This window comes from Medicago truncatula, chromosome 1 (assembly GCF_003473485.1).
Source record: "Medicago truncatula cultivar Jemalong A17 chromosome 1, MtrunA17r5.0-ANR, whole genome shotgun sequence".
NCBI classification, from domain to species: domain Eukaryota; kingdom Viridiplantae; phylum Streptophyta; class Magnoliopsida; order Fabales; family Fabaceae; genus Medicago; species Medicago truncatula.
This window is the reverse complement of record NC_053042.1, coordinates 37,228,229-37,251,104: the sequence shown is the minus strand read 5'-3', so window position 1 is coordinate 37,251,104 and position 22,876 is coordinate 37,228,229. Positions and strand designations below refer to the sequence as shown.

The following is a 22,876-nucleotide window of genomic DNA, read 5'->3' as shown; positions in this document are numbered from 1 at the left end:
CCACACCCTCATAAAAAAAAAGAAGAAAAGATCTTATCATGGTTCACTTGAAATAAAAAGAATAGGGTAAAGTATTCTATTCTATGGAACATATATGCATAAAATGTGTGTGAAAAGTTTGATAAGATGGAAGGAGCCATACGAAGTAGGACACCATGTTTTCCTGGCCCACACATTTTCCCATCTTGACGTATATAACGGACCATGAAAAACAATGCATGGCCAAATCAAAATCAATCAGTCTCTCTACTTCTCTCATCAAATCAATCCTTTCTCACCTTTCTCCATACAGACATACGAAGGAGTTCAGGGGAATGGTGTCTGATTCGAGACCATTCGTCACAAGTAAACAGTAGCCTTGAGAATGATCTCGGACCAGGCTTCATTCCCCCTAGCTCATAGTATCATGCAATCAGTCTTGTTCCTGGCAATTCAATTCATATTTTCACCTCCAAGAGAATTCAATGACCAAATAACATGTAAGTTGGTTCAAAGATCTTTTCTCTTAATCTTTTCATTAAAATTTGTGTTTCTTTCTTTCAATTTACATGAATACCAATGAAAAATGTAGATTTTTTTTAATGATTATTAGCATAATCTTCTGAAAATAATTGTTGTTGTAGACATGCATAAGAGTTTTCTGTCTCAAAAAGCCATCACAGTTCTTTTGTTTATGTTTCCTGTGTGTATATAGTTAATAAATATACCCCCTCCGTCCCAATCATGGACAATTGTAAAAAAAGTTATCTCAAAATGACAAAATCATTTCAATTTTTAATACAACATTAATATTTTTTCTTTTCAAATGCATCCTCTAATTAATACTACTTGCATTAATACCAATTCAATATCTACTAAAATTTGTATTTATGGTAAAAGTAAATACGCCAATACATGATAAAGATAGTTTAGTAAAAATACTATTCTCTCTTTTATTAATACAATTATATCTTAATATGTTTGAATTGGTCAATTATTTTGGGATGTAGCTAGGGAGTATTACAGTAGAAATAATTTGTGTTGCCTTTGTTTGATCAAAGCAAAACATAATGTAGTTAAATTGCACAAAACCCTGGCAATTTCTTTGAAATTGTTTGTGAAATAATTGATTGTGATGTATAGAAAAAGTGGTGACTTATCTTTTTATAGTTGACTTTTTGTCCATTGGCTTTGCTTGTGAAGAGTTGCAAAGAATAGTTTTTAGACCTTTAATTCTGCTTTATTTGTTGCAACAGTAGGGTATAACTTCTTTTGAGTACCAAATCCATCAAAGTGAAGCTTTAAAATTAAAAATAACATCATAGAAATACCTTACTCTTAGCCCACACCACACCTCACTTTTAATGCAATGTGGGTCAGAGATTGTGCATGAAAACTCCATAACACCATATATGGGTTAGACGGCTATGCATGGTTTATGAAAACCCCATAATGCAGTATGGTTCTGTTCTAGGGTGGATCTTATTCTCAATCTCAACCTTAGTTTCCTATATCTATATTACATTCTTCAACCCATTGGTATTATTCATTTTTTTTACTGCAAAATATTAGTAATTAATAAGAGTGAAAATCCACTTTGATCATTCAATTTTTGGATGGACCAATTTCGTCTTGGACAAAAATAAAATACTGAGTAATTCCTAACATTTTTATACCGGGGATAAATTAGTCTCTAATTCAGTATAACATAAAAACTAGTTTATCTATGATATGAAAAAGTCAGGACTGTTTTGAATTTTATTTTTGTCAGAGACTAAATTGATCCATAAAAAATTTGGAGTCTTCACTAAATTAATAATTATATCTTTGATGTTGCAGAAATCCGCTAAAAAATGATAGCATTAAATTTGCTGGAGTATAATTAATCTACACAGGATTAAATTTGCAGAAATCATCAATTATAACATCTTCTACAAATAATTTTTTGTTGTTTTTTTTTTAGGTTACCGTAGAAGAATTGTGGGGTAATATATTCATCAACCGATCAAAGTTAGCCACATGAAATTTCTACAAATAAAGTGGAAGTAAGTTTGTGAGTATCATGCATATTTACATATGTGGCTAATTTTGATTGTTTGATGGGTAAAGTATCCATAATCTTTCAAATTTAATACTTAATACCCATAATTTTAGTTAGAGCTTCTTATAATAAGAAAATGAGAATATTTATTTATATACTAGTAACTAGTAGCTGTACACTTTTATCCTTGAAAAATTAACTAGATATTACAAACTATAATTTCTCTTAATTATCCCAATTTAGTCAATAAAGTTTTATATTTAGGAATTGTTATAAAATTAACCTGACTCGTAAAAGATATAAAAACAACACAGAACGCACAGTATATTACGGTTCTAAAGTTAAAGATTCTAGAATACGACTTAAATACCACGGTTCAATTTACGAAATTAAGCTCCTCCTACACCCTACTCACGTCCATAAAATGTTTGGTCCAAGTCCACTTATGGATAAACTATGGAGTCAACAAGAACAAAGCAAGCTGGTTTGAAACTTCTATGGTTTGGAAGAGTGAAGATTAGTAAGAAAACTCAATAATGATACATATTCATTGTTTTTTTTAAGGAATATCCATTTTTTTTTTTTTATGTATGAATAGAGAATCTTATTGGTCAGTTTCACGTAAAATATGATAAACTATCACATTCACATTTCGCTTCAATATATTGTGCATTTCTGCACAATCCAATAACCTTTCAATTTGAAACTATAAAACAACTACAATACCCTACAAAGTTTATCTTTGATACTATGTTAATTGAGTCTGCATCTCAAACTCGAAATCAGCATAACCCAATAACCTTTCAATTTGAGACTACGAAACAACTTCATTAATAGACCATGAAATTCATCTCTAATACATGTTAATTGAGTTTACATCTCAAACTCGAAAACTAGTTCAAAGGTTGAAGGAGTCTAAACACATACATGTCATACATCTTAGAAATTATGACGATGTAAGACTCCAATACACTTCAACAAGACCTAGCTCATGCAATGCAATCTACATGAGGAGACTTCCAACCAACTTCCTTCACGGTTTGTTCATAGCAAATACTAGGAATACAATTATATATGAAGGAATTTAGCCTGAGAAAATCTATGCAAGCATTTTATGTCTTAATCAAAACATTTGATTTTGATAATGATTGAAGACGTGTTCTTCAGATATGAATTTTCCTAGAGAATGAGTCTCTTGTTGCAGGGGAGGAGAAGTAGGTTGGAAGCAAATATACTTACTAGTCACACCCGTTAAGTACCACAACTTTTTTTTTTAGTAAACTCAAGGCCCACAGCATACAAGCATGTACCGGGTTGATTTTTTTTTTGTCTTCCCCACAATCCAAATTAAATATATCTATATTTATACTATATATAAAGAAAATAACATGTTTTGACTTTTTTTTTTCTAAAATAAAATAAAATCATGTTTTGACTTTTTTGGGTTGTCTTTTTTCTCTTTTTAAAATTACCTTCAACTTTCAATACAAATAACACGTATAACAAATACGAATAGAGAAGAGTGAATTATATTGAAATAAAAGTGTAACAAACACGATTCCAGATTTTTTTCTTTACTCTTTAAAATGTGTAACAAACTAGATGAGTATATCTATACTAACTTTTTCATTATCCCAATTATACTCTTAAACAACTTTTTCTATAATAAATATTGTTGTTGGTGTCATTAAAAAAATAAGAATTGAGATTTTTTTTTCGTTATATTATTGGTGTCATTGAAATAGATAATCATGATTAGTTTTATTTGTTATAATTTGAAAGCAACAAATATTTATTTATTTTTTCATCAAAATCAAAATTTCACAAAAAAAACATCGTTCAAAATTTTTGAACTAAAAATTTCACAAAAAAACATCGTTCATAATTTTTGAACGTTAGCGCAATAAAAAAAAGCAGAAAGACAGACACTTGAGTGCCCATCTTTTCGCTAGTATAATATAATGAGGATACATTTTTTAAAATTAAAAATAAAAATATAAAGAGGATACATGATTTAGGAGTGACTTTCATCTTCCAATCATACCCTTAGTTTAAATTTATCTAGTTACAATTTTAAATTTTGAATGATATTATTTAAATCTTTAATTATAAAAATCACTTAAATCACATTATAATAGAAATAATTTCACTACAATATAAAAAAGATATAAGCTTAGTATTTTTTTTTTTTAAGAAAGTTAAATCTTTATTTGATTGTGATTGAGTGATTATTAAATATTGTTATTAAAAAATTATAAATGAGTGATGTGCACACGTGTGACTCATTTAAGTATTTAAATTGAGGGTTTTTATTGTGGATGTTCTAACAATTTCATAATTTTTTTTGAAGAATTTCATAAAAAAAAAGTGATTCATTTTAAATTAAAATAAAATAATTAATTGGGATTCGTCCCTCTTTGTATAAGATAATAATAAAAAATTAATGATACATTGAAAAATTAAAACAACACAATTTTTTTTATTTTTTTACCAAAAAGACAACACTAGTTTAAGATAGGTCGAATGCATCTAAAGGTCCTTTAAGTTTTTCGTTTTTTCCAAAGTGGTCCTTTAAGTTTCAAAAGTCTCAAACAAGTCCTTTTAGTTTTTGAATCGTTTCAAACAAGTCCTATTGTAGATAACATAGTTGGTAATTGCTTCCTTAAACTCATCTTTGGTATCAAATCTGGCTTCTAAGACCCACTTAAAATTAGTCATCTTTTTAGGCATGACAAATGGTGGATAATGCTCTTTGTTGCACTCATCTAAATCATCACCATCATCCTCTAAAATGATTTGTTTGAAACGATTCAAAAACTAAAAGGACTTGTTTGAGACTTTTGAAACTTAAAGGACCACTTTGGAAGAATTTTTTTTTAAAGGACCTATAGATGCATTTGACCTTTAAAATACTATTATAGTTTTTTTTTTTTTTTTTTAAGGAAAGATACATTATAGTTTTTTTTTTGACAAAAGATACTATTATAGTTATTTACTGCTCTCTCCGGTCCTATTTACAAGAAAAAGTTGACTTTTTAGATACATTGAATAATGTATGTATCTAGTCAAAAATCTAAACCAGATACATAAATTATTTAATGTATCTAAAAAATAAATTGTCTCTTGTAAATATGATCGGAGGGAGTATAAATTAGTAGTAGAAGGTTTTTTTGTGCACAAAAGTAGTGTCGATTATACTAAAAAAAATAGCATAGGTTTTTTTTTTGAAGAAAATAGTATAGGTAAAATTACGCTTAAGAAATTAACAGAAAACCTTTATTTGAATTTAATTGTTGTTTTTTTATACAGATAAAGTTGATGATATTATTTTTTTATCTTAGGTGAAAGTTGATGATAGGATTGTCTGCAACAAAAAAAGTCAATTATTGTCTGTAGTTGATTTTGACTCAAATAATGTCGGTAGCTAGAAACTTTTTAATATTTTTTAGAAGCATTTTAATATTTTAGATGTCCTGGTCCAATTGTAAATTTGATGTTCTATTATATATATATATATATATATATATATATATATATATATATATATATATAACTTCATGGTTATATTTGTGCTATTGAGATGGCTGCTCACATGGTTGTTTGCGAGTTTAGATGGAGAAGGGAAGACTTTGAGGGGTGGGAAATATGAGGGAAAATGGAGAATTTTTTTAAATGTTTTAAAAGAGGAGTTTTTTTAAATAATGATAAATTAATGCATATGATTACTATAATTTTAATTTTAAAAATAATATAACAACATTGATTAAATTTGAAGAATTCATATAAACCCTCTAAAACCCTCCTCTAATACAATTTTTAGTTCCCTCAAATGAGGAGGGTTTAGTATTATGAAGAAAAGTTAACCCCCCAAAGCCCTCTCTTCCCATTTTCCTCTATTTCTTCTACTTGCTCATTCCTTTTTTCCAAGTCTTCCCCTCCATACTCGCAAACAAAGCCTTAGAAGGATGAGGTAGCCAGGACTACCCCAAAGAAAATAGATTCTTGAATGGGTTGGTATGTTATATTTAGCCATCCCGAAATAAAAAAATATTTAGCTACCTTTTTTTTAAGCAAAACAGAAAAGAAAACGAGAACGATACAAGACTGGGGGGACATAGACCAGACCCAGGAATAACTTAAACAGGGATAAATCTCGATAAAACAGTCCAAATGGATCAACTCTAATCTACCTTAACAAAAATTCACTGATCACATATGCAACCCAGCGAACCCGCGTACGAACGCGAAACCAGATTACAAAAAAAGAGTGAAAAGTGAACATATGTACTCCCTCCGTCTCAAAATATAAGCAAATTTTACTTTTTAGGTTTATTCAATTAATAATGTATGTGGTTCATAATTGAATGAACCTAAAAAGTGAAATTTGTTTATATTTTGAAACGGAGGGAGTAAAGAACAATTAGAGTTTAATTATGGCGAATGGATCGACCGCCAACACAGTAACGAAATCCAAGTGCCAACAGCTCCCTGATGAACAACAAGCATAAAATGCTCTTTTGAGCAAAACAACGCGTAAGAACTCAGATCGAGGGATGAGTCCAATACGTCATTAACCATACCCTTTCGGGTCAAACGAAACCAGACCATTTCGGGTTTTAGAGACACATCAGACCCTTTCGGGTTTACTAAATAATCCACTGCAAAAAGGGCCAAATCCGATCCCACCAATCTAAGAACAAAACAAAACACAACACCAACAACAGAAATAAAACACAACACAGAACAAAAGTAGCCTCCAAGAACCCCGACACGGTGGCAGCGAAACAACAACCAAAAAATCTGCAGATATCAACATATCTGAAAGTAACCAGAAATCAGAGGTCGTTCAAAGTGATGATTCAGCGACAACCCACCACCGAGAAATCCGTAAACCACCACAAGGTAACTCTGTCAGCAAAACAGACGCCCAAACCTCTGGCGAGGTCAAGCCACACCTCACGAACTCTCAAACCTTAGAAACACCCACAAATCAGCAGATCTCGTGAGTGCCAAGAACACCAACCGCCAACCACCAAAGCACGGAAGAGCTGTTGATGAACGACGAGATCTGAGGAACAAAGATGAAGCCTGAAGGAAGCACCAGAAGAGAGAGGACGAGATGGTGGTACAGAGAAGAGATCTCGTTGCACCACCACCATCCCACCATCTACATGGTTACGTTGAAAAATTTGGCAAGGGGGAGCAGCGGTTGAAGTTACTGTGTTCGGCTTTAGAGAGAAGGAGGAGGAAAAGTTATAGAGAGAGAAGGGGGAAGTCCCACTTTTAATATTTAGCTACCTTAAATAAGTTTATTTGACGAAAACAAGCATAAATAAGAAACTAAAAAAATTATTATATGATGATTGACAAATTTATTTGTATTAGTTTTACATTTTCAGTCTCAACAATAAATATAGAGAAAACTTTTTAAGAATAAAAATTGTCAAAACAATAGTTTGAAATAAATTAAATGGATAATGAGTTTTTTTGCAATCCAGAACTTATTTGTTTATATTGTAAAAGAAATTACTAGTCTATTTAGTATACAATCAATTATGAATAAAATTGACTTTTTGAAACGAGTTGTGCCAAACTTTTATAAATAGCTATTGTCAATTTTTATTTTATTTGTTATTGCTTTAATTTATATTTCATGCAAGTAAAAATTATTGTGATATTATTTGAGATCTGATATTTGAACAACCATTTGGTTGTCCCGAAAAATGGTTGTTCAAATGGTTCTTTGAAAGTGACTGTACAAGCGCTTTGCTGACTTTCGAGAAATTTTCTCTTGTTCCAGCTAAGATCCGAAACATATAACATAATTGCTTTCTTTTAGGTGATCTCGTCCCATATTTAAAGGAAAGGTAATGGGCGTGCGTGGACAAATTGACAAATCATGGGCATGCTATAGATGAGATTGTTTGGTGGGATGATTTGCCATCTTTTATTAGAGGATTTTTTTAGACAGTTACGGGTTGCCTATCTTTTGGTTTTCATAATTCTTTTTCTTTCCTTCTGTTTTTCTTAAGGTATTGGTTTTCCCCAACCCCCATATATTTTTCATCTTTTTGGGGTGTCTGGAGGTGCTAACCTCGTTGAGATATCAGTACTTCCCTTGATACTTTCCCTTTTTCCTAGTCTATATATAATGCTTATATCGTTTGACATAAAATATGTGAATTATAAAAAAAAAAGAGCTAAAAGTTATTGATTAATCTTTTTTTCCAATTTATTAAATGTTTTGATACATGTTTAAGTGAAATAAAACAATCCTAAAACATAAAAAATATTGATACGTCAATAAAATCATGAGTTTATATAATGTAAGATAAGAGAGCTACAACAAAACATCACGTAAATTTTTTTTAAATGTCAAATATTAAAATTGATTTTTAAAAAAAAAAGCTATGAGTAAATCACCAATTTGACCCATGTCTTTGTACCAAATTTACGTGATAATTCTTGAATGGGCTGGTATGTTATATTTAGCCACCCGAAATAAAAAATATTTAGCTACCTTTTTATTAAATATCTTATTAAAAAAAGTCAATATCCTAAAATTTAATTTTGATTTAATTATTAAACCTCTCCAATCACTTTTAATTATTCAAATAGAATTAAGCATCACGATCTTAAGAATTGTCATGTTTCAAATAAGTTTCAAGATTTATCCAACATAATTGTTTAATTATCGGTGAAAGTATTTTTAGAAATTTGGGGGTGTTTGTAAACAATCCTAGATGCTTAAAGAGTAATTTTCCTAAAAGTCTCCTTAGTAGAACCATGGTTTATTTCTGCATATTTAAATGAATTTTTGTCTATGTTGTGAGGCCCTTTCCTGAACCCTCTGCCCTATGTATGTAGGAGCTTTACTGTATTGAATTATCATTTGCGTATATACGAATATCAACACAAAAATACGATATTTTTTTAAAATTAAAATATTGATACGTCAATAAAATCATGAGTTACCTTATATAATGTAAGATAAGAGAGCTACAACAAAACATCACGTAAATTTTTTTAAAATGTCAAATATTAAAATTGATTTTAAAAAAAAAAACTATGAGTAAATCATCAATTTGACCTCTGTTTTTGTACCAAATTTTTAAATTGGTTTCTGACTCTATTAATAACTCAAAATAGTCCACGTCTTTGTCAAACTTTTTTCAAATTGGTCATTGTCTCTATTATTTGTTTTGTATTTTGAGTGATAATGACTCATTGTCTTTTGGATATTATTTAATCGTTAATGACATGATGCCTTTTGAATTTTATTTGGTACGTTAATGACTTAAAATACAAAACAACTAATAGAGTCGGGGATCAATATAAGAAATGTTTGACAAAGACAGAGATCATTTTAAATTATTAATAGAGTCAATGACCAATTTGAGAATTCCAAATTGATGTTTTACTCAAAAAAAACTATGCACATATAACACTATCAAACAGCTAGCAAGAATCAAGGAATGTCCATGTCAATGAATGTTAGTGGAATGGCATGTATCTACGTGTCATATCCTTACCCTCGACAACTACAAGTGGACTCTCTGTTCTCTCTCTCTCTCTCTCTAATGCACAGATCGTTCACATTTTTCTGTATTTCCTAACCAAACAAAGAGGTGTGTACTTTGTGTATTTTCTCTTTCAATTTTCTATTTTTGGTTAATGATAAATTATGCCTTAGTCAATTTATGTATACTTTTGTATCTTACTTACATTCATGTACAACATGTTTTCATATATCATTATTTGAGTAAAACTATGTACTAATATTCTTTCATACAATGAACCTGTATGCTTCTGTTTCTGGAAATTCTACCACGGTACCGTATCTTTTCTATTCTATATTTATATTTATGTTTGTTTCACGTGATCATGGGGTGTGCATCACGTTCATATTATTATAATTAGCTTCAAACTATAAGGATAATATTAATTTAATAAAAAAAAGAATAATATTAATTTTGTCTTAATATACCTTACTAAATTCACAATATTTTCTTGTCTTATTTTAGTCTATATATATGAAGAATTTTGAATCAGCTTGAATTCTTGAGAATATCAAATTATGTTTTGCCTGGTCATGTCAATTTCCTTATACGGGAATCTTTTATGTCTAGGGGTCTGTAACATAGATACTTCTAATTGAAGGTGCGTCCAATCCTATATGCGTCGGTCTCATAGTACATATGTGATGTGATTACATTCAGTTACTTTATTTTCTCAGATTATTATTGTTGTTGACGTGTCGTGCTTCATAGGTTAGAGTGCAAACATAATGAGTTGATTATCATAACTGGGACTAGCCTATATTAGCAGAAGGTGCAAAATAACATTTATTCATGTTTCCAACATGCCTTGAAATAAGATGTATCTCACAATCTTACTCATGAGTAACCTATAATTCAATCAAGTAATTTGATGGTAAAAATATTTCATTTCAGGACCTTCTGCTGCTGAGTACTGAAGTTGAGTTCAAAAAAGCAAGAAAATGAAACCAAAGACTGGTTTTGAACTCATTCTGAATTATTCTAGTCAATGCCATAAGGAAAAATTGCAAACTGAGTCAAGTGCAGGTGCAAATGCAGCTTCTAGAGCAAACACAATCTTTTCTGCCAATGATCCTCTATCTGAAATAGTTTGGACTCCAGATAAAGGTTTCAGTCTTAAATGTGTTGATTCAAGTTTTACTAACAAAAATACCTCGCTTTTGCGCGATGTTGAACCTAGTAGTATGGTTCTTGCTCTGCTACAAAGTGTTACTTGTGCCACAGATAAACCTGTAGAAGATGTTTTGGTGCAACCTCTTGCTGTTATATGCGCAAAGAGTGATGTTTCTTCAACAGATACTCCTGCTAGGAATTCAAGAAGCGATTCAGTTGCCATCTTTCCAGAATATACGCCATATCAAGAACATGATACAGGTAAATATAACATCCCTATATGGATCCCACAGATGTAGGGAAATGTGAGTTTGCAGGAAGAACTTTGAAGTCAAGTATACATTATTGAAGTATTTACTTTGTCACGAGGTGTCAGCTCAATGGTAAGAGCTTGGTCGTGTAACCTGAAGGGACAAAATTCAAATCCCTCGGGGAAGGTTGAAAAATGACCACTAGTGCCACTTTAATTAATAACAATTTTTTCTTTCTCCAATTTATTAAAACCTTTTTTGCACAATCATGATGTTGATCTGCCAGGATCTGGTGATAATTTGGAGAAAATTAACTCTGTTGGAGGAACATCTGATTTGGCAAATGGTCAAAAGGAGAATTTAATGAACCATTGGGAGAAGAATATTTGTGCTCAAGCCTGCGTTGAAATTGAAGCAGCTAAAATATCTGAGATAATGGAAGAGGAAAACAAATCTTCTACTATTTCAGGTATTTTCTGTCATAATTGATTTTTTGGGTAGATTTTTGCCATTTTATGATACTGTCATGATTTGGAACACATTCTACAATTATTGATATTTGTACACAATTTTATACAAATTTTCCTCAATCATGGAAAATAAATCCAACACTGAATATCAAATGCATGTACGGTGACACATGTCTGTATCCGACCCTGACACATGTGGTTACATTTAATCACTCTCATTTTCTTAAGTTATTACTGTGTCTACATATCAGTGTCATGTCCGGTTATGCAACAGTGCATTCTAGTAACTTGCTGAAGTTATTAATTTTTAAAGAAAATTGCGAGTCCATTCTATTTTGTATATCTAAAATATCATCTGAATCATGACTTTCTTCAGGTCAGATCAACCAAAGTCCAGTTGGTAATTCACAAGTTCATCAAGATGGGTCTAAACTTAGCATGGAACAAAATCCTTCTCCAAGGAAACATTACAAAGAATGCTTCGACACTAGTGTTGACAACATGGTGGTTGAAATAGAAGATGGCTCATATAATAGAGTTGAACACATGATTGAAGATAAAGGTTCTAATCCTCTAGGAACATATTTGATATCATCCGGCATTAATCATTCGGAAAAAATGGATCTAACTTCACAGAAAGACTTACAAACTTTCAGCTGTAAAGCAGCTATTTCTGCAGCAACAAGCAGAATTCTTGTTTCAAAATCCAACGATAACAAAAACGAATCCAAGGTGAATGAGACGATGCTACCATACAATAAGAATGAGAGTCATCTAAGTTTTGAAAACTATCAAAATACTGGATTGTTTTTGGCAAGTAGGAAGCGATCCAAACAAGAAGTGATAATCGGGAGTAAAAGAGTCAAAATGCAAATTCAAGAAACTTCATCATATTCTAAATCCTATGTTAATCATCATAGCTCATTCATGAACTTGGTTTCTAACATGACTAAAGGATACTCACAATCTAGTCAAGATGAGGAGAAGTCTTTGGCTCTTGCTCACGAAAATCCTGATCGCCACCTTCGATGGCCTTACAAGGGTCAATCTCCGGAGCTTAAAAATTCATTCAAATCCAATTTTCAGTCCACTTATTGTCAGTGTTTTGAGAATGTTGGAACAAGAATGTCTCATCAAGTAGGAGAGTCTTCAAGCAATAGCCTCTGCAGATGGTGTTCTTCTTTACATCCTCAGGTTAGGCCTATTAAATTTTTCTCAATAGCCACGAACACTGAAAAATGACACATTGAAGAATGAATTTTTTTACAACATAGAGATTAGTAAGGAGAAAGAAGGAATGACATTATACTCACCAATTTCTCATTTGAATGAATGCAAGGTTGAAGAGACTAAAGAACAATATGCTGATAACCAATTGGTCATTGAGACTAAAAAGTTACAGAATTGTTTTATCAACAAAGAGGCTTCTTCTTCCATTGGTCTTAAAGATGAGAAGGGAAACAATGAGGACATATCTAAGCATAAGTTTAACAATGTTACGCCTTTTTCGAGATTGAGAGATTCAGAGGCAATGGTTTCCATGTTTGCAAAGAGGTTAGGTGCCATCAAACAATGCCAACAAACAGAATAGTCTACCACACAGGTAAACATGGCTTGACTTTCAATTTCATAATACCATGAATCAAATCAATAATGTAATGATTGTTCGCTGAAAAATAGGATCTGAAGCATATGATAGTGTTAAAATCTATAATTAGTAACTCAAAGCTCAATCTATTTTAATATTATCATACTTTCTTATGCAAAAAGAAAGAAATTGTTTCTCTGTTGATTCTATGACAAAAGGAAGGAAAGTAAGAAACTGTAAGAGATGACAAAGACATTACAGTATCACTAGAATCTCTTAAGTTCTGATCGACGGACTCCAATTCTCTATGGTCGGTAAACCCTGCAATTGTTGTCAATGATCGTGATCGTTGGAAAATGATCAGACGACTCTGACTTCATCAAGTAGAGTTTAAAATACAGCTTGAAATACAGCTCGTCAGATCTTCATTCATTGGTTGAGATCTGCAAGCGCAGGTCTCTAGTAAGTAAGTAAATGATTATACAAAATTCGTAATATCTTGTATATTTAGAACAAAAGAGTCAAGTAAAAGATGTATAGCAATTATCAAATGCATCAAAGCAAGTCAATAATTACTTTAATAAGTCTGTGTTGTGGATATGAATTCATCACAACAATAAAGATAGCTTTTTCTCAGTAATGCTTGTCAATCATTATGTCATATGACTTTATCCTTCAAGTGGAGTAGTCCTTTAATTGTGAACCATTTGTTATTGAATTATATCTTCAATGATATAAAAAATATCAAAGTGTTGTGTTGTATCACATAGGTTATAAATAAGATTGATCAATAAAAGAAACAACACATAGATATCCATTTCTTTGTGATGTCATATTCATTGTTTTTTGGTTTGGACATGTGAAAGTATATATTAGGATGCGTTTGATCTGCTAAAAAATGAAGGACGATACATAGCAACTCTAGTTCTACAGTATTTGATCTGTAAATCTGTTTCAGGGACAAAACAAACTGGACGCAAGAGACAAAACAAAAATCTAAATCACAACACAACTTTTTCTTACACGTACAAGTTGTCTAAATTACAAAAATAGCATTTTTCCACAAAAAGTCGTATAAGGCCAAGAATTATTCAATACCGTAAAATGTTGTCTTGTGTTGTTATGCCATATACCGTGTTGTTCTATTAATTATTTACTGTTTTGCAGATCAAACGCATCGTCTGACTAGTTGAAAAAAGTTTTTTAGCTAAAGAAGACTTGCACTATATGTTTCCTAGTGGTCCCTTTATTCGATTATAGAAATTCGTTAAGCATATCGCAATTTACATGAACATGGATATCAACTTTTTTGTTTTGGAACTTCCCTAAGTTTGTTCCATCTCTCTCTTGTTTGTACTGCAGGAAGACATCATGGAACAGGCATTACCTCAACTCATTTAACGTTGGTGTTGTTATTCCAACTAGAGATTTCACAGAAAAAATCAAAATAAGAAAAGGACAGGTTTCTGGACAAAATAAATATCATTAAACACATGAGTTTATTCAATCTGTGATAAGACAATTTTGTATTATTTTATACATTCTTGAATTGTATATGAAAGTCAGCTTACATTGAAGATATATATGTTGTACCTACCCAATATACAATTCCATTTTTTAATTGTTTCTATTTTTGAAATAGCATAACCCCTTGTTGGAAAAAGTCTTGATGCATGAAAAATACTTCTGATTAAATAAACACCTATTCAGGTATTCCTTTCTGTCGGAAATTGTTGGTGAAAAAAAAAGTTAAACAAAAAAGTTTTGCTTGCATTGTTTTTAAGGAAGTTTCATAAAAAGTATGGTTGTTATACTAACTTACGGTAATAATAAACAAAAAAGTGTTGCGGTTTAATGCTACAACTTTAATTTAAGAAGCACATGCAGTTTGAAAAATATCTTTCCAGGGCAACCTGAGATTAAATCAAATGAACAAAAATTAAGAACCAATAAGAAAAATATGACTTAAAATTAATCAATTGATTTTGAATTTGCTTTCAAGGAAAAAAGTTTACTCAATAATGGAACATTATTTCCACTTTTTTTTCTCTCTCTCTCCGGTCAAATTTACCTCCACCTCTAGTAGCACATAGGCTATATTTCATTTGCCGATGACATCTACACAGGCGAAATCGAATGCCAATACGTAACCAAGCTGATTTCTTATTGGCATACCTTTTTCTTTAAAGAAATTCATTGTACTTTATTAGTTAAAATGTGTCAAATACATGAAGGAGCATCATCTATAATATGGGAGCTAGGACCTGAGCTAACTCGTGAACGACCCCATTTACTTACCTCCTATTAAACTCGACATGAAAGTTTGAAATCTATTTTGTAACAATGCAATCGTCTACAAGTAGAAATTATACAGCCGAACTCACTATTATCGTCTTCATTAGAACAAACATGGTCAACAACTCTTTTAGAATCGAAGTCCACGTTGTCGAATTGAAGGTCATTGCAGAGCTGTGTAAACCAACGACTTCCCCGACATCAACATTACAGAAGGGAGCAAACCAATCTATTTTGGCCCGCACAAATTCACCAGCATCATTCCTAATCCACATTCCCAATCCTACCCTGATAAACGACGAAGAAAATGATCCATCAATGTTACATTTATACCTGCCCGTTGCCGGCTTTTTCCATGTCTCCCCTTCATGACTTATAGGTGCTTGCCTCGTTGTAGTTGTTCTTTATTCACTTCAGGACCTAATAACTTGGGTTGCTCTCCAGTCATCCAATAAATGAGTTGCACGCTGAACAATTTGGGATCTTTGTTCATTCTGTTGTTGCCAAAGTTTCAAATTGCAGTTTTTTCAAAGACTTCACATTGTCAGCTTAAACAATTCGCTTTGACTTGGAGAAAATTGTTGAAAGAGAGTGAAAATTAGTGCATGAATATTATAATATTGACGCAACACCTTGATTATGGTGTCCCACATATTCACATTACGCCACACCTGAACAACTTTAGGACATTCTACAAGAACATGAATACTATCCTCATAATTACTATCACACGTCACACAGTCTATTGGGTAAGCCACTCCTCCACTGCTAAGTCGGGCACGTGTTGGAAAACATCCTCGACGCACCCGCCAAACAAAATTCTTGACTTTAGGAGGCACTTTCAACTTCCAACTTAAATTCCCATCGACAGACACATGAAGATGGGTGTTGTCTGCAATTTTAGTCACACAAATACGATAAGCACTACGAACCGAATAATTACCATTCTTCTCCGTATTCCAAATCAACTTATCATTCGATACAAAAAAAATATATACTTTAAGCAACTTGTATATTTGAGTTCTTTTTTCTTATACTATTTCTATATAATGTCGTACCATGTTCCTAATACAAAAGAGGATAACTGCGAGCGACAAAGTAGGAGTTAGTAAGTGGAAGCACTCAAGAAATGGCAAAGTAAAAAGGAGGTCAATTACTTCAACTTTAAAGAAACTCATCATCATTAGACGTGGAAACAATGTAACATTTCAACAAAAGCAAGTGCATTATTTCTAATGCTTTTATTTTTCCAAGAAGTGACGAACAACGTGTGACAAAGCTGAATGACACGCCTTCGTTATTTTTTATGCTTATCATTCATTATATATATATAATCTAATCCATTCAAAATTCTAATTCCAATTTCAGTTTCTATTCATGACGGTAACATCTATTTGTGATTCTCAATCTTCAAACAACATAGGTACTACCAGTAGTGTGGGTAATGTGATGAGCAACCTCACACATGTTGTGGCAGCCTCCATCGTCGGATCAATGGTGGTAGACTCCAAGATCATTCCTCACTTACATCAAACACCGTCCGGCCGTGTTGCCCAAATTGAGATATTCTCTCACTATGTTGGTAACTAACTTATTCTTCAACCTTATTTCTCCTCTTACTTACTTTACACAAACATCAACACGACACTAACACATTGACACATAAAATTTGAGAAAATAACATAATTCATTGTAATCAGAAGTGTAGTGTCGGTGCAACAGTTAAACACGTATACCAACTTGATAAATGCATGTTTTTATTGTTGGTGACTGTAGTTCATGGAAGCTTCAAAGCGTAGCTTTCGTTAAAATCAAGGTGGCACACACATTGAACATTTTATGTGGTTACCTGGAATCTTCCTTTTGTCTAATCTTCATTTTATGTGGCCAAAAGAATTTCTATTACATGTAAACAATTAATCAGCCCCGTTATAAATCATCACTCCAATCCCTTGTTTCATGTTTTTGACCTTGTCATCTATCCAATTTCTCCCTTAGAAAGCAAAATTTATCCAATTTCAAATAACGTTGGATATGACTCATAGTTTACTCCTAAGTGAACAGGTCGCTCGAGTGGGGCGAGAGCCGAGAGCGACTGCCCTTTGGACTTGGCTCAAATGTTTGTTTGGCTGCGATTGCAGGGTGTGGTTGGGTGATAATAGACAAGTTATACTTCGCAAACCCTAAGCTTTCAGCGATAATAGAAATATATCACATCTGCTATGTAGTTAGAGGCGTAGGCACAATTGGTCGAACTCTATGATCAAATATTACGTGATCTTTGTTTGCACTTTTTTCTTATTTATTTTGAAATCTGGTTGTTCTTACAAAACAATGTCTCCCAAACCCTTATTTCATTGAAAAGCCTTATGATTGGTGTTAAAAAGTGGAATGAAATGAAAAAGACTAGTTAGATTTTATCTTCTTCCATTCAATTTCACTCAATACCATCAATCCAAACATATCCAAGACTTTAAACCACATGTCTTTTATTGGCAATCTGAAATTGATCTATCATAGAATGAAACATTGCAGTAGGAATGTTAAAAGAATGAATCTTGAAAAGAAAGTAAAAAAAAGGGTTGTAGCAATATAAGAATTCGATGATAATCTCAAAGTACAAGTCCTATTCTTGAATTGAATCCATGGCTACTGTCCACTTGTTTTTGCAGCTAGGCAAATAGGATTTGTTGATGCCAGCGAGGTTCCAGAGTTATGCAGATTGGCACAGGACTACTTGAGAAATTCTGAAGGGTGTAAGGAAAGTATCTTTCAATATCTAGCCAATGGAGAGGACCCTAATCCACTATATGCAAAATTGATTGATGAGTTTGAAAGATGTATCCTCAGTTATTTTGCTTTTCATTGGAGCCAAGCTTCATATATTATTAGTCAGGTACATAATTCATTATACTAAAACTACCAATTCATTTACTTTTCTCATTGCTTTCTTTTTTCATGTAATTAATGACTTTAAACCAATAAAAACTAACCACCGAAACCAACGCCAAACCCCCATACAACTGCAGAAACTAAAGTTGATACAAAACCCCAAACTGCATCGCGGATGACCACAGAAACAAGTTCCAAACACCTATCACATGCAACTTGCACCAAAACCCTCTAAAAAACCAACAAAACCGCCCAAAACCCCTATAACAGCACCTCACTTTCTCTTTCTATAGCTGAGCCCAAATAAACACCCGAAAAACACTTATTCCAACATTCATTCGGATTCCATTATTAATCGACCCCCGGTCCGTCGGAGAAGATACCATAGCAAGCCTTGATAAAGTTGATAAATGAATATTACTATCTATTCTGAATTTATTTATGTATATATTTTATATTTTTCTTTCTTCTAGTCATGAGGTTTTTTTATTTGGCTTAGATAAATGTATGTTGATGTTTTTTATGTTTTGATTCTCTCAATCATAGGTATTGAGTACTGAGTCCCAACCGAAAATACATCTCAAAAATATTCTTTTGGCAGCCACGAGGTAAATTTATATCTAATTTTCGCCGAGTTTAATTTTGATGTAATGTCACCGTAAAGATTTTACGTTGCAAATCAATTACAATCAATCACACGTGTGACTTCTTAAATAATTATAAATTTATATTCGAAGCCAAATATTTTAAACCGTCCACCGATTATTGTCGACTAATTGTGCAATATTATTTTCTACAGATATTGCATACCAGTTAAATCCATTTACATTTTTCTATTAAAACCACCTTTCAAAAATATTGAGTCATTTCAACTTATCTTGTCCTTAAGTTTCTAATATGTTCAAGGAAATGCCACATCATTATTCACTAATATGGTGCTATGTTTACAGGGAACACAGATTTAAGAGAGTAGCAAAGAATCTAAAGGTGACAAGAGTTTTCTCTACATTAGTGGAAGAGATTAAAGCAATAAAGGGCGACTCTCAAAGTTGTGTCGTCAAGGACTCCGTTGTCCACACCGAGAGGAGTCCAGTGCTGCTGCTTATGGGTGGTGGAATGGGATCTGGAAAAAGCTATGTTCTTAAAGACATTCTAAAAGAGTAACTATCATCTTAACTCTACTATTTCAATATAATACCTTAAGTATTTTGTAATGTAATGCGTTAAGAATACTTGTTAGCATAATATCTTATACAATACACTAAGGCACAAGTTGCCCCCCGCCCCCAACGAAAAAAACTATGAACATCTTACTTATCATGTGTTAAATTTTGGCGTCATTCACTTTTCTTTTCTTCTTGTTTCATCCTTTATTATTAAATGGTTTTGGCAGATCATTTTGGTCTGAAGCTTCAAATGTTGTGGTCGTTGAAGCTGATGCTTTTAAGGAGAGTGATGTGATATATAAAGCTCTTAACTCTAGGGGTCACCATGACGACATGCTCGAAACTGCTGAATTGGTATGCTTCTATTTTGTGTGAAACTTTAAAATTACCATTTTCACTATATTCCCTAATTAGTTTGTCATCAAAATCTAAACAGGTGCATCAGTCTTCCACTGATGCTGCATCATCTCTGCTAGTGACAGCTCTAAATAAGGGACGAGATGTGGTCATGGATGGTACCTTATCATGGGAACCTTTTGTAGAGCAAACTATAGCTATGGCAAGAAATATTCACAAATATAGGTATCGAATGGGGCCAGGATATAGAGAAGCTAAAGATGGGACAATAACCGAAAATTATTGGGAGCAAGTGAATGAAGCAGAAGAACACCAATCAGAGGAAAATTATAAAAGGGAACTACTCACCCGAAAGCCTTACAGAATTGTGCTAGTTGGTGTGGTTTGTGATGGCTATCTTGCTGTTGTTAGAGGCATTAGGTACTAATTGCATGTGAATTCAACTAATGTGCTTCATTGTAGAGATTTTGTCGATATGATAGTTGACATTCTTCTTTGAAATTTGGACAGGAGAGCTATCATGACAAAAAGGGCAGTAAGGGTGAAATCACAACTGGAATCTCACAAAAGATTTGCTAATGCATTTCCAAAATATTGCGAACTTGTTGACAGTGCTAGGCTATATTACACAAGTGATGTTCGTGGTCCACCAAAGGTAGCAAACAGTTTTGCATACTATTTTGGTGAAATGTTCAATTTTACACTTTATTAGCATTAATATGCAAAAGGGTAATTTAGTTGTACTATATACTGCAGTTAATACAATGGAAGAATGATTCTCACAATCTACAAGTGAAACGTGAAGTTCTCAAATGCTTGAAAATGATACGCAGTTTAAATACCGAGGCAGATTCCATCTACGAACTTTACAATGAAACCGACGCTACTATGGGACCTGGCTCTGTTTGGAATGACATTGTTCTTTCTCCTTCTAGGTCAAATGATGTGGAAAAGTTAAGGGAATCCATTCAGAAAATAGAAAAAATCATCAGAAAACAATAACTAATATATCATCGCATGATGTGTTATTAAACTTTTTGTACATGTATTATTTCTATGGTTCAACATCAGCATGGGAAACAAGGTAACTGAAAGAAGTCATTTTCTTGGCATCAATATGCAAACCAACTCTGATGATTTGTTATTGAGTTTAGCTATGTACATGTCTGTGTATATATATTTAGTGAATACCATTGGAGCTTTATTTCCCGCTCTAATTTGGTGTGAATGTTAGTGTTGACCTGTGACATGTACGGGGAATTTTTTTCTTTATAAAAAGTATATCGGTGATTCCCGGTCATAACAGTATTTTAGCATCGTTTTGGAGTCATTTGGCAGTCAATTGAGTCATTTGCAGAATTTTTTTAGTTGAGTTCAGCGACAAGTTGAAGGAATTGTCGTAGTACTGAGAAGACATTCTGAGCCAGATCAAATTCATCATAACCAGACAACTATGTGGTCATGCTATGCATGTTACGAGATGTATCGAGTGATCTCTTGGAGTATAGTTACTATGGAGGTTACGATGTAGAGAAATGAGACTGAATAAAGAAAACAGATGATACAAGCTGATTGAGGTTACATCTTGCGTATAGTGTAGGAAGATGAAGAAAGAAGAGGGCAAGGTTTTGTTGCCTGTGCATCGCCCAAGTCGTTCTACAAATAAGGGACCTCATTTTTTTCTATATAAACCAATGAACACCTCAGACCTAGGGGTCGACTTTTTGCACTGAGAAGCTAAGGAACACGATTTCTAAGAGGTCCAAACTGAAGATTCGCCTTAGAAACAAGATTGAAGCTTCTTGTTCATCATCTATTCATGTATAATTTCTTAATCTTGTTGCCATGCGCATTTTGGTTATGAATAGCTAGATTTCTTTTGATTAGGTGAGTAGATGAACTTCTCTGAATCTACTTGAACCATGTAATCGTTGATGTTGAGTACTTTGCAATTGAATTTCTTAATATTATTCAGTTATACTTGTGCATAATGCTTTTTATACGTTGACAAATATATGAATTGATTACTAACTCTGACTTTTGAAACTTGATATAATATAAATGTTCAATCGATAATAGTTTTAGAAATATTGGATTTTAGAATTTTGATGCATAGTTTTAACGTTCAATCAAACTTTCAATGGGAACAAACTCACCTAAGACATTAAGGTGTTCTGGTCAAATAAGAGAGTTTTGACCGAGGAAATTTAGCTACAGATACCCATGTTATCTAGTACAAAGAAGTGAGAATGAGCTGAAATAACATGAAATCTTGATGTCCAAGCTTCCAAGCCTCCCCAACCTTGTTTGCTCACCATTCTCTACTATGTGCCTTTATCTATGTTTCCTTCCAGAAGTGTAAGAATGCCCAAATTTGGTTTCTGAGTTGCTTTATATGCTTTGCATAAAAGGGAAGATTTGCTAAGCGAACAGGTGCTCGCTGAGGTTTCTTCAATGTGAAGTAATTTCCAACTAATACAACATGTCACTAATGTTGCCTTAAAGTGAATCGATGCTTGCTTAGTGAATCAACTCTTGCAATCCACCTTTTAACTCGCTGATTTGGCTCGCTTTGGGCTCACCTAGCGAATTGGCTTTTACTAATTTCCTCAAATTTCTAACTTGGATCGCTATTGGCCTGATTCTCGGGAGTAATTCTTGGTCTTTGATACTCCAACCCTTTGTCAATTAACCTACATGGGAATGGAAAAGGTTCAGACTAGCTATGTTGGCACTCAAAATCTAACTATATACTATTTGCAATGAATTGGCAGATTTGTATAAGATTATTTGCAAAACAAGTTGATAAATGCCTAAATAATATAGTGACAATTAGGTAAATTTGATAACTATAAATTATTTCCAAATAAGAGAAAATCAACAATTACTATAAGATTTAGAAGATTTCACCATAAGCAACTTTTGGAGTTCCTTGAAATGTTTACGTTGAAAATGAAATAGCTAATTAAGATAAACTAGAACGACGGCGTGCTTGATAGACATGGTTGATAATATAATATATTAACATTGTTTCTTCAATTCTCGAACATGAACATAAAATAATTTCATCGAACAAAATATTAGGTTGAGTCGCGAACTAAATCTACATCTTTAAAATATTTCATGGCTCGTCAACGATCCAGTTTCGTTGTCACCAAATTCTTC

The 22,876-nt window shown here is 32.6% G+C and overlaps 2 protein-coding genes and 1 long non-coding RNA gene across 8 annotated transcripts; 2 read left to right on the top strand and 1 right to left on the bottom strand.

The window, feature by feature from the left end:
• The first annotated feature begins 9,492 nt into the window (after positions 1–9,492).
• On the top strand, positions 9,493–14,631 carry LOC11429751 (uncharacterized). Of its 5 annotated transcripts, XM_039828522.1 has the most exons (7): positions 10,037–10,180; positions 10,291–10,351; positions 10,474–10,953; positions 11,230–11,412; positions 11,790–12,607; positions 12,753–13,016; positions 14,364–14,631. In XM_039828522.1, the coding sequence occupies exons 3-6, from the start codon at positions 10,521–10,523 to the stop codon at positions 13,002–13,004; spliced, it is 1,686 nt and encodes a 561-aa protein (XP_039684456.1). In that variant the 5' UTR covers positions 10,037–10,180; positions 10,291–10,351; positions 10,474–10,520; the 3' UTR covers positions 13,005–13,016; positions 14,364–14,631. The 5 variants fall into 5 exon arrangements, with proteins under 5 accessions (XP_003590788.2, XP_039684455.1, XP_039684450.1 ...); XM_003590740.4 differs by lacking the exons at positions 10,037–10,180; positions 10,291–10,351 and adding an exon at positions 9,493–9,648; XM_039828521.1 differs by lacking the exons at positions 10,037–10,180; positions 10,291–10,351 and adding an exon at positions 9,704–9,852.
• Positions 14,632–16,383: 1,752 nt separating this feature from the next.
• LOC11434156 (calmodulin calcium-dependent NAD kinase) lies at positions 16,384–21,689 on the top strand. 2 transcript variants are annotated; one of them, XM_013613259.3, is made up of 9 exons: positions 16,384–16,496; positions 16,720–16,878; positions 17,969–18,192; positions 18,735–18,796; positions 19,139–19,348; positions 19,582–19,708; positions 19,791–20,131; positions 20,222–20,366; positions 20,468–21,689. In XM_013613259.3, exons 2-9 carry the CDS (start codon positions 16,746–16,748, stop codon positions 20,711–20,713), a joined length of 1,488 nt encoding a protein of 495 aa, XP_013468713.1. In that variant the 5' UTR covers positions 16,384–16,496; positions 16,720–16,745; the 3' UTR covers positions 20,714–21,689. The 2 variants fall into 2 exon arrangements, with proteins under 2 accessions (XP_013468713.1, XP_003590787.1); XM_003590739.4 differs by lacking the exon at positions 16,384–16,496 and having other exon boundaries at positions 16,509–16,878.
• Positions 21,690–21,775: 86 nt separating this feature from the next.
• Positions 21,776–22,835, bottom strand: LOC112420997 (uncharacterized). The gene is made up of 2 exons (XR_003010908.1): positions 22,622–22,835; positions 21,776–22,404 (listed from the first exon to the last, which is right to left on the bottom strand). It is a non-coding gene; the product is annotated as an uncharacterized lncRNA (long non-coding RNA).
• Positions 22,836–22,876: the final 41 nt, after the last annotated feature.

What these genes read in the sequence shown, in the direction of transcription:
- LOC11434156 (XM_003590739.4), top strand. Translation starts at nt 16,674, where the DNA reads ATGACGGTAACATCTATTTGTGATTCTCAATCTTCAAACAACATAGGT. An exon ending in GATATTCTCTCACTATGTTG is followed by an intron (nt 16,879 to 17,968) that starts GTAACTAACTTA and finishes TTGTTTTTGCAG; the next exon opens with CTAGGCAAATAGGATTTGTT. An exon ending in CTTAAAGACATTCTAAAAGA is followed by an intron (nt 19,349 to 19,581) that starts GTAACTATCATC and finishes TGGTTTTGGCAG; the next exon opens with ATCATTTTGGTCTGAAGCTT.
- LOC11429751 (XM_003590740.4), top strand. Translation starts at nt 10,521, where the DNA reads ATGAAACCAAAGACTGGTTTTGAACTCATTCTGAATTATTCTAGTCAA. An exon ending in ATATCAAGAACATGATACAG is followed by an intron (nt 10,954 to 11,229) that starts GTAAATATAACA and finishes TTGATCTGCCAG; the next exon opens with GATCTGGTGATAATTTGGAG. An exon ending in CAAATCTTCTACTATTTCAG is followed by an intron (nt 11,413 to 11,789) that starts GTATTTTCTGTC and finishes GACTTTCTTCAG; the next exon opens with GTCAGATCAACCAAAGTCCA.